Source organism: Aphis gossypii, chromosome 3 (genome assembly GCF_020184175.1).
Source record: "Aphis gossypii isolate Hap1 chromosome 3, ASM2018417v2, whole genome shotgun sequence".
In the NCBI taxonomy this organism is placed as follows: domain Eukaryota; kingdom Metazoa; phylum Arthropoda; class Insecta; order Hemiptera; family Aphididae; genus Aphis; species Aphis gossypii.
The window spans coordinates 4,692,989-4,705,484 of record NC_065532.1 but is presented as its reverse complement, the minus strand read 5'-3'; the positions used below and the strand labels follow the sequence as shown (position 1 = coordinate 4,705,484).

General features: G+C 23.6%; 2 protein-coding genes across 4 annotated transcripts in view; one reads left to right on the top strand and one right to left on the bottom strand.

The window, feature by feature from the left end:
* LOC114120046 (NEDD8-activating enzyme E1 regulatory subunit) overlaps positions 1–12,496 on the top strand; it is a 28,689-nt gene that overhangs the window by 7,420 nt on the left and 8,773 nt on the right. The gene's annotated exons all lie outside the window — the stretch shown is intronic.
* Positions 1,389–12,393, bottom strand: LOC114120036 (F-box/WD repeat-containing protein 7). Of its 3 annotated transcripts, none has more exons than XM_027981803.2 (12): positions 12,202–12,393; positions 9,288–9,627; positions 8,745–8,836; positions 7,042–7,165; positions 6,822–6,956; positions 6,558–6,749; positions 6,250–6,429; positions 5,954–6,135; positions 5,662–5,887; positions 5,314–5,524; positions 5,143–5,247; positions 1,389–5,074 (listed from the first exon to the last, which is right to left on the bottom strand). In XM_027981803.2, exons 2-12 carry the CDS (start codon positions 9,624–9,626, stop codon positions 4,911–4,913), a joined length of 1,950 nt encoding a protein of 649 aa, XP_027837604.2. In that variant the 5' UTR covers position 9,627; positions 12,202–12,393; the 3' UTR covers positions 1,389–4,910. The 3 variants fall into 3 exon arrangements, with proteins under 3 accessions (XP_027837604.2, XP_027837605.2, XP_027837606.2); XM_027981804.2 differs by lacking the exon at positions 12,202–12,393 and adding an exon at positions 11,942–12,175; XM_027981805.2 differs by lacking the exon at positions 12,202–12,393 and adding an exon at positions 11,946–12,175.

Here is a 12,496-nt window from a genome sequence, read left to right as displayed (position 1 = left end):
GTTTGTTTTGTGTATTATGATAAATGAATAAATGGTTCATTATTTGATATGTTATATGTTGTAATTATAAGGTTTATGCAACTACTATGAACATATATAATAAGAGCTCAAATTTTAAAGCATATGCTTCTTTATTATATATGAGATTGAAATCTTATTTTTAAATATAAATTCGTTTCACGTCATTCTGATTCCAAATAATGAAATAAACCAATTTTTTTTTTTTGCTTTTTTATGTAATTTTTTTTTAAATTATTTCAATTGTAGATTTTTTATATGTTAATTATGCTATTGTAATAAAAACGAAAAAATTAATAAGAAATGTAAAAACCCAGAATGCGGACTAAATGGTTATATTGGATTATTACTGTTTTCGTTATCGGCTTGTTTATTAAATGTATTAAACGTATTACATATTATAGATTATCGATTTGCATATAGCCTGCAGTACGGTCAGTATACATATAACATCGATATTGATCGTTTCAAAATTTAAGACTCAAGTGTTAATATTTGAAACCTCTGGTATGCACCGATCACTTTAATGGATGTAAAGAGTTCGTTTTCTATATATAAAAATACTCTGTCGGACAACAATTATTAGTTTCACTACTACAAATCTATGGAAATACATGGTAAATAATTCTTTTTTTAATTTAAATTAATTTTTCAAATTTTTTTATTCATTTTTATAACTAGTTCATGTTAATTTTCGGTCATGTTTTTTTAAAATTGCTTTTTTAAAAACTAAACATGCTTCTTTTTTGCATTTTTAAAACAATTATGTGCTTTTTTGTTGCTTATTATGCTTTAAAATCCAAGCCCTATATATATTATAATATTATGTAACAAAACGGATTTTTTACAAGAAAAAAAAATTATTTAATTATTTATATAAATAACATTAAATGTAACATTAAGAAATTTAAATTTAAAATTTATATTATTTGTAATAGGTACTTGTATTATTTTATAATTGAACACATTAATTTTTATAAATTAGATGTTGGTTTTGATTTTTTTTCTCACTTTTATTTTCCTTGTTGTTAAAAACCTTTGAAAACATTTCAATGATTGTGTTATAAATAAGGCACTTGACAATATTACAATCATTTTTATAGCACAAAACAAGATGAATTATCAATCTTTCAATTTCTATTAAACTTATTTAAATTTTAAAGTATTACACTTAACAAACAACTGTACATTACATTGTGTTTATTTATACTAATATAAACAAATATAAAATAACTTCAATCACTATCAAATAAATAAATCCTTAAAATATCAAATTTGTAATAATAATGTATAACACACTATTACACTCATAAAATATATTCATCATTATAATTATTGACCCCGATAGAGAAATTGTAATAAGATATGCATTTTTTCATATAAACATTTTTATTACTTTTATACGCAAATCATACAATTTTATATACGTCTATAAACAAGAGAAAAATAAATAACAACAGAATTACTTAAACATTAGTTGTAACTTAAAATAATTTACTATTCATTACAAATATCTATTGGTATAAAGTTACTTAAATTTAATAATAATATATTCACAAACAAAATATAAAACTAAAAAATATAGTTTTGTGGTTAATGTTACAATATAACGAAAGAAGAAAGAAGTTAATTAATAAATCACAGGTCTTAAAAATAATTTTACTATGTTTAGTATATAGTTGAACTACTATATTTATTGTTTATGTACCTAATACAGTCGCAACAACAAAATCAATAATTCATTCATCAAATATAATTTACATAAATAAAAAAATAAATATGCATTTATTATTTGTCAGTTTCAAAAATAATAAATATAAAATAGAGTTAAATTGATACTATTTTATTGGTAATGCATTGGTCAATAGAATAGTAATACTAATATCTGGTAAGAACAATTTTTAAAACCAGACATCAATTTTTAATGTTATAGAAATTTTTTAATAAGACGTAAAGAAGTGAACATGTTTTTACCAAAAAATAAAATAAAAATTATAATAATTAAAAAATTGCAATTGGCAACTACGAATGTGTTAGGTGGATACAATATTATTGTAATTATTACATGGGATAGTTACATAAATTAACCACAAAATAGTCTAGTTTTTGGCACTTACAAAACAAAATATGGTAATTTTGTTCATTTTAAATAATCATCAATGACATGATAGTTAATTAATATTATTACTAATGTAATATTTACATCCTATCAACATTGAGCATTATAATTAATAAGTTCTTAATTATTTTCTAAATGAAAATAATTAATGGTCTAATTAATAATCAACAAATTTAATCCTTAAATTATTTTAATAATAATTATTATAAAATAAAGATACATATTTACATTCAAAGCAATATTATTAAATATTCATTTAAGAAAACAATTTTATTGCACTTAAGTCGCCCTTCATTTTCTTAAGTTCCCTTCTCCCGCGTACAAAAATGTCCTAATTATACTTTAATCATATTTAATTTTATGTTAGTTGATGACATAATATAAAATCACTAGTTTGCTTTTCTAAGAATAATGTCAAATTATTCTTTGAATAGTATGCATTATTTTTGGAAACATTCACAATCAATTGAGATCTTTTAAAAGTTTAAATTTAATTAAATCAAATGGCTAAAACAATTGTTCTTTATTAACTCTTATATTAGTCATAATTAAACAAGTCCAGCAATTTTTTGTTTTACAATGACAATGACAGATCAAAGAAAATTATAATATACAATATGCTTGATGACAAATATTTTTGTTTCCATAAATTTTTTTAAAATGATCTATTATGTAAGATCTGTGACTTTATAATTTAGATATTTACACTATTTCGGCAGTGTTAATACTTCTGAAAAGTATTTTTATTAGTTTTTAAATTTTTACAACTTATCACAATTGTGACCAAGTAAAAAAACAACAATGAAGACCACTATTTGTATTAATCAATTTAACAATTGAATTGGTAACTATTATTTAGTATCCATACTATAACTCGTTATTAATGAAATTGTACAATCAATTCTTATAAACAAGTTTTTTGTTTTGATACAAAATATTAAAACTCACCAATTCAGACATAATTTACCTCCAAATATCCAAAATTAAATATTAAATTTTAAATCATAGATTTGAACCATTGTTTTTAATTATAACTGATAAACAAATAATAATTTTAAAATTGTAAATTTAAAGTTGTCCAACAATAATAAAAAAAAGACTAGTGAATTTTTCAAAAATATTATATATAATATTTATGATAAATATAGTTAGGTATATCATATAAACACTAGTGACTTATTTTGACTCTGAAGCATGGGAATGCTCATTTATAAATTATTGTACACTGATACCTGGTATAAACAAATATTAATACAATAAATTATTGCCGAATTGCATTAAATGAACATGCTCTGGGTTAGTTAGTACTGCAACTGCTAACAAAAAGATAGCCACAGTATTTACTAATGAAAAGGCAGCTATATAGCTGAAATACTATGTATTCACTGCATTCTCCATCAGTAAATAAAAGATGCAATACAATCGTTACAAAAAGTGTAACTGAAATGACATAAATTATTAATATTCTAAAATATGTTAAGATTAAGGATAGAATAGTCTTTGAATTTACGCGTTTACCTTAATTATGCTTGGGGAATTTTCTAATATTATACATACACTTTTTTTAAAAGAGATATTTTTATATCATTTAAGTCATAAAATTTGATAAAAAAGATCAATTAAAATTATTCTTCTCTTTATTAACAAGGAAATTAATAAATAATTGTAAGATTGGTGAGCATGCTTGGTGAATCACTCTACATACATTGTATTAGTAAAATTTACAAAAAAAATAAAAAAAAAGCTATCATTAGAGCTTTTTTTTATCATAGCTGGACAATTAAAATTTGAAGAACATAATATAGATATACGACAATAATAAAAATAAATAAATAAATTGATAGAAAAGGATTATACAGAATATAATAGATTATAATTTAGTTTTATTTTTTTTTTTTGAGATCAGGAAGAAGAAAATAGAAAATATGTCAAGAAAATCAAAATCTTGGAATTCAAACTCTCCTCCTCCTCACAACTTAACACTTATGGCAAGTTAAAAATATACCAATACTTTATAATAATAACAAAATTTATAATAATAATAATAATAAGGAAAATCAAAGAACAAAATTTTAAAAACTTTTGCAAAGAAGTAAAAGTTAAGTCTTTGAATTTATGAAATGTTTCTAGTTAAAGCTTCTGACATATAAGTTTTTTATAAGTTATCATTTACATTTGTTTCTTAACCAAAAAGAATGAATTAAACTTAAAAACTAACAATTTTATTAGAAAACAACTTTCTGGTAGAAGTTTGTAATTTGCAAATGTATGATCTATTCAAGTTAAGTAATATTTAGTTAAGTTTTATTATTCATTTACACTAAATATTATTAAATTATTCAATAATTTGTATCTTAATTATTTCTCAAATATCATGTTAAATAGTATACTGGGAATAATAAAAAGAACAACCACTTTAATTGGCTTAAAGAATATCAAATTATGATTATTATAGCTTCAAAGACTAGAAAATAATATGTAAATTAATCTATAACTTCGTTTTAATACGCTATAAATCACAAACACGCCATGTATCTTTCTAGATCATCCAGAAGGTTGCGATACCACTTTACTTTAATTCCCCTCCTTTATAAATAATAATAATAATAATAAAAAACATAATACTGAAACATTATGAAAACGGTAAAATGTGATAACTGATAATATATAAGGGACATTTTTAAACCTAAGTTAACAGTCCCAAATATTCGTAACTCTCCTTAAACCACAAAAAAAAAAGTGTGATGCAAACTACCAAATTTGTTATTCGATGTTACTTGTAGTCAGCGTCAAAATCCAATACAAATAATTTGGTTTCTTCAGTGCCATTGCGGCTGCCAACCGCACATACCAACTTTGTTTCATTTGCACGAATTCGCCATACAACACCACCACTTCCACCACTTTCTAGTGCTATTAGATTTCTAATAAATTCGCCTAAAATTTAAATAATTAAGTTTCTTGTATTATTCTATCATAATACATACTGAAAAATATAATATTACCAGTTTTTACATCCCATAATTTAACAGTTCCATCATCAGAAGAAGTTACCACAAATCTGGTATTAAATTGTAAACATGTAACTGCAGAATTATGTTTGTTTGGACCTGTTCATAAAAAAATTAGAGAAGATTAATTTGTGATAAAAAAATTATTGAACTTCAAATATTTACCTGATAAAGTCTGTAAGCATTGTCCAGTAAGTATATCCCATACTTTGACTGTTGAATCTGCATTTCCAGACACTAATATATTATCTCTTAATTCCATACCAGAAGTTAAAGATTGATGTCCCATTAAAGTGTGCTTACAGGTACCAGTCTCTACATCCCACACTCTTATGCTAGTGTCTAAAGATCCACTTACAACATGAATACTATCAAACTATAAAATTTTTTAAAAAATTATTAATTCTAAATTTATAATTTAACTTAATATAAATATTTGTATACATAGAATAGTACAGTTATATAAAATATATTATAAAAATTTGCTAAATTTAAGTTTAAAAATAAACTAACTTGTAAAGAATATACACGATTAGTGTGACCAGATAATGTATGTAAACAGATTTCACTTTCTGCATCCCATACTTTAACTAGGTAGTCATAAGCACCACTAACTATTAATCGGCCATCATATTGGACACAACGCACAGCAGCCTGATGACCAAGGAATATAGATAAGCACTGACCAGTTTTTATATCCCACAACCTGAGTGATGCATCCCTTGAACCACTTACAACTCTAAAGAAATAAATAAAATGTTATTTCCAAATCTGATAGCTAATATAAAAATAAATGTGTCCATACTTATTTTCGTGCAAATGCATACAACGAACTGTTGAAGTGTGACCATACAATGTATGTGTACATTGACCAGTTTCTGCATTCCATACTTTAAGAGTACGATCAGTGGAACCACTAATTATAACATTACCAGCCATTTGTGATGACCATACACCTCCAGTATGTCCAACCAATGTACGCAAACACTAAAAAAGTTACCAATATAATAATTAATGATAGTTAAATAATATAATGCTAAATATAGTATGTGAATATATTTTTAAACATTAAATAAAAATAACAACGGTTTAAACACTTACTTTTCCCGTTATAACTGACCAAACTTTAAGCGTATTGTCATCAGAACCACTGACAACTTGGTTTCCACAAAATTGTAAACATGTGATTACATGATCATCATGGCCTTTGAGTATTATTGGCATTTTAATTGGTTTTATTCTCCAATTCATTTCAATTGCATGGTGTCTCATGTATGAAGACTGAGAAAAAAGTTATAAATTGATAAATAAGTATGATTATTAAATGTGTAGTTGTTAAAATAGAAAATAATATTGTACAGTCAATTTTAAAATAAAATATTCTAAAATATTTAAATTTATAGACATACCTTCCATGGTGAGGTAACACTGTGATTTTTTGAACACTTAATAGTAAACGGATCCGTCAAAGGTATATTAGCGTTTAGGCACTTTTCACGCCATAATAAGTTGTCTTCAGATAAAAATCGCCAACTATGACATGTTTGAGCTGCTTTTAACAAATCTTTGGGTTCCAAATATGATAAAACATATAAGGCCAACTACAATGAAACAAATTTTAACAATAAAAATAAATTCACAAAATAAAATAGTAAGTTAAATGATTATTATACTTCTTTAGGAAGTAGAGAAATAAAGTCTCGTTGAAATTGTGGTTCAATAAGCTGTAGCATATGACGAACTTGAGTAGGTTCACATTCATCTACTAACATATCAATAGCTAACATCCTTTCAGCGTTTGACCATTTCTATATAAAAACAGAAAAATACATATAACCATAGAAATAAGATCAACATTCAAATTAGTTTATCAAAAACTAAAATTTTACAAACCGTAAAAGTTTTTAACCATTCCATCATTTCTTCAGGAGGATCATCTTTGGACGGTATACAACTTCGACGAATCTTTATTTTATCTATTTTATCTAATTCATTTTCAGCTAATTTAGGTGTCAGTCTAAAAATAACAATTTTCACAAATACATTTAATGTTTATACATTAAAATTAATAATTTATTGAAAGAATGTTTAAAAATAAGGAAAACAAAATTTAAAATTGAATAACAATTTTTTTATAATTACGTAATAATAGAATATGTATTTAACAATTTAAGAACAATTACAACGAATTACAATAACTATTGCAATAAGTAATAACTACTTTGAGGTTTCGACTTTTGATTATGATCAACAACTCTAACTCAGCGGTTTTTAAACTTTTTGTATTTGCATACCACCTACACAGTTTAAAAATTTGTACGTACTACCTGACCATTTTTTGGCTATTAATAATGTATAGGTATATATTTTTTATAAAGGGAGATTTTCTTCACGTACCACCTATAAACTTTCCACATACCACAGGTTGAGAACTGCTGCTCTAACTAAATCAGTGTTTACCAAACTAGGGAGGCACAAGTTGTCATCATGAAGTCAAATTTGTATTTATTTAGTTAGTAGGATAGAAGAAGTTATAAATCAATTGAGGTAGATAGAGTAAAATATATAATCTACATTAAAATTAAATATTTAAAATTTAAGAATAGTAGAGTTGGTACTTAAATAAACAAAACTTTAAGCAAAAAGTCATAAAATAAAAAGTGTAGTTTTAAATCTATAAGGTATAATGTCAATTGCCATATTTATTTTCCATTAGAATTACCATGAAATGAAATACAGAAAGTAGCAAACTAGAATTGTATCCAAAACTTAATACCTTTTCATAAATTCCAAAATAATCAACAAGTAATTTAATTAAAATAGATTTTAAATAATACAGTACAACAATATAGTACGGTGATAATAACAAAGAAGCATCATAATATAAGTTAATACTTTTGCGATGACAGCATAGCAGTACCAATCAGTTAAGTTTATAATGTATTTTGTACTAACACTTATATTATTGATTAAAGTGTATACATTTTAAAAGAAAATTGTAGGTAGTATCAATATTTTTTTGAACTATAAAGTTTGTAAGGTTCAAACTAAAAAGGGTTTTTAGTGTAACAGAATAAAAATATGATAATTTTAAATAAATAATTTACTGTTACATTTTTCAGGATTGGCCATTTTAATCTCTTAATAGGAATTTAACATCCATAGATACAATAAAAAAAAAAAACGATTAAAAAGCCTATATGATAACTACAAAATTAAAAGTAGGTATAATATTCACAGTAGGAAAAATGTCAATGAAATTGTGAAACATTAAAAACAATGGGAAAATTAAAAAAAAAAAAGGTATAAATGTTATTAAGTTTTCGCATACACTAAAAAATCTTCAAATTGCATCATTACTCTACTTACAATAACTTGAATAGTATTATATATTTTACTCTTCAACCAATAGATAATTGTTTTAAATAGGTACATAATTTAATGACATTTTTAAGAACCACAAAATACAATAATTGTTATAATTAATTATAGTAGGTATTTACAACACTTAAACAGTATAATAATTATATATAATTTCAAATAAGTGACTATACAAGACGTATATAATATTATTGTGTACAGACTTTATGACATACCTTTCAAGATTCAAATTGTTTTGATCATAATATTGTTTTTTGGACGGAAAATCTTCAGACGTGAATGTGGAATTTGATATTTTTCTTTTTCGCTAATGGAAATAAAATGTATTTTAAAATATATCATTAAATTATTTATTTACATCAGTTTCACAAACATATTTTAAATACTTAAATTTAAAATCTGAAAATTATAAAAATTTTACTAAAAAATGTAAATGTAATAAAATATTAAAATGAAAAAATTAGTAGGTTCATATGGCAGATTAACTTTAATAAGTAATAATTAGAAACAATTAATTTAAGGTTATTTTAATGTCAAAATCTATGTAATTAAAAGTAGTTAAATAATTGTTTTAATGTAATTAAGACTATTAATTACAAGATAAATACAATAAACTTAAATTTAAAACCTAATCTATCATCAATAAGTTAATAAAATTAAAACACAACATGACTTCCTGAATTAAAATTCAAAAATATAACTTTCATAAAGTTATTTTTTGTACACAGAAATATTAGTAAAATATATAATTTACTTACCAAAATAGCATTAGCATTAGAAGCATCTTCTTGTTCACTAGGATTATCCATCCAATCATCATTAACCCCCCAATCACCGGGTAAAGGACTCTCATCAGAGTAAATATCCTGTTCTGTACATGTACTATCAACTAAATCCATATTATATACATCTTTCATTTCAATATTAGCTACTCCAAGTTCATCTGAATCTGTGGTTGGTGCAGACTCTTCTGCTATCAATTCTTGTTCTGCTGTCTCCAATACTACTGGACACATAGTCAGACTTTGGCTGGTAAAATCAGTCTTTTTAAGGCACGATGTAGACGGGTCTTCAAAATCCAATTGATCACCTTCCATTCTGAAAAAAAAATAAAAATAAAAATAAAAAAATATTTTGACAGTTATAATTTTAAAAGAAAACATGTCTCATTTATTTTAAATTCAAATTTACAAGCTTAATTAAACTTAATGAACTTATTTTTATTGTAATTATTATTATGATAATCAAGTTATAACTCTTTAGATGAGTATTAAAAATTTGGAAATAAAATAAAAAAATTGGTTAATATTTTATATTATAGATGTGTTAAGACAATTAACCTACTCAATTTTTTTAATTTTAGATTCTGAGTGGAGTGGGTTAATGACTATATTAATTTAACAATATTGTTTTTTTGTGTCTGTTTTAAACTATATTTTAGAACAGTAATAATCTTCAATCTATAAGTTTGAGTGGTTCCTGGCAGAAAATTAAAACTAGTTGGTACCTACTTAAGGGGACAAAAATAAATTCTCAGGTGTAGTATTAAAATTAAAAAATGACTAATGTTAAGACTTGAATTTTTTACTATATCCATATTAGCATTTACTAGACCTAATATAATTTTTAAGGCTCAATTAGGTAGTGCTATTTATAAATACTTAAAATATTCTAGATTTTCTTTCAATTTATGATTGTTGATTGATAAAATTTTTAATGTAAATAGTACAAAATTACTCAAAAATATTAATTAATAGAATTAAAAAAAAGTAATAAGTAATAACTATAAAACCACATAATTTTTTTATAACCAGGATATCAAACTTAATTTATTATTATTGTTATTTTTTTGTAATTCAAAAAATACCTATTAATCATAATAGTTTTAAATTTGATTCTTTTATTTATAATTTTTCTATACACTATACACAATATATTTTCAAAATATTTAGATTTATACCATAAACTTAGAAGTAAATAACAACTAGTGAAAATAAATTAAATAATAGTATAATAACTACTATTTAGTATATGTAATTTGTTACTGGTAAAAAATTTTTAACTACTGTATTATTATTAGCAATATTAATAAAGGAGATTATCCTGAGAAATATAGACTGACAAAAACCAGGTACGCTCAGAATTATTTTTCATTTTATACAATAATTACTTTTTATTATTAATATTATTTATTATTGTTAAAATGTTAACACAACAATCTTAACTTACCCAATAAATAAAAACTGAGCAAGTTCTCAAGTTATTTTTAATTTATTCAATAGACTAACATTATATCATTTTTTTGATTTAAGAAAGTAAGTATTAAGTTATATTTGTACCTATATAGTACCTATGATATAAGTATAAAAAATTATTTTAAATATTTTTTAAAAACTTATACAATAAATGTAATCTTAATTAATCAAAGAATTTTTAAAACCGATTTATAATGCACTTAATTTGAAAATAAATGTATATTTTTATTTATTGGGTACATTTTTTTAAATTCTGCCTTAAATAAACCACATATAAGTTACTAGAAAGTAAAATAACTACAATAACTACATCAAATTACCCATGCCAATCATTAATTATCAAATAACAGATTATATGTTATTGAAAATATTTAATACTTATTTAGGAATAGTATTGTTGTATAGGTAATAATACAAACTAGTTGTTAAGAAAGTATATTAAGTTCATTATTTTTCAAAAATATTGCAAAATATTAATATTACAAAAGTTTATTCAAGTTTACTAAATACAGAAATTACCTATATCAAAATGCATTTAAATATATAGTTTAATAAAAAAATTAAAATTAATAATTATTGAACAATGACCTATATATTAAGCTAAATTAAGCATATATTAATTAAGAAATGTTAACAGTTATTATAAATTTTGTAGGTCAAAAAAATAATATAAACAAAATAATTACAGGTCATGAATTTATTTTAATTTAATGCTGGTTTATAAAGTTCAACTAAGCAAAACTATGAATGTGTCTACTTGCATTGTAAGTATTATAAAATAATACATAATTTTCCACCACTACTATATTTTACTTAGTAATTAAATTAGTACCATATGAAACAAAACTTAACATGCTCAGCTATAAAAATAGTTCCAACACTTTTTTTTCTTTTTTTTTTTCAATTAAACATACAAAAACACATATTATGTATATATATGCATAATTGATGATTAAGCAACTATGGGAAATTAAAATAATGGCTGGTTACGTTTAGTTATATGAAAATCATTTGCATACTTAACTTTAAGAATAACTACCTATTTTCCCTAATTATTAAAATAAATTGTAAATTGTTTATAAATAAGTTATTAAAAAAGTAAAAATAATAAGTCCTATAGTCTAAGTGGGAATATGTTTGAGGTTATATGTACTCACTAACAGTGTTTGTCCAGGTACACTGTACTTTGAATAAATGGAGTGCAAGAATTTTGAACCATTTAGTTGAGACACCCCCACAACAGATGGATTTTAAAATACATTAGAAATCCGACTTTGGTGAAACATGCGTTTCGACAGTAAGATCTCAATTTAATTGGTCGATGACGTAACTGATGTTTTTAATTTAACTTTAAAACCAAACACTTCTTAACAATACTACAAGCAAATCAATTGAATAACGTATTAATGATATTTACCATAAATATGGTCTTCTTAATTGTAGCAGGTGTCGGACTCCTCGCGTGAAAACGAACGACAAATTTTCAGATACGATTGTGAGAAATAAATACTCGTCACTGGCCCCTGGGACACCCTTCCTTCACCAACGACCCATGACGAACTAGCACGTTATCAACAATCAACAATATTGTTTATGATAAGAATGGAACGATACACTAAACTTAACGAACCTTACGTTTAAAAATTTAAAATGCTATATTTTCCTCTACTTATTCATCATAATAGTTTACTAAATAAAAGTTTAATGACTTA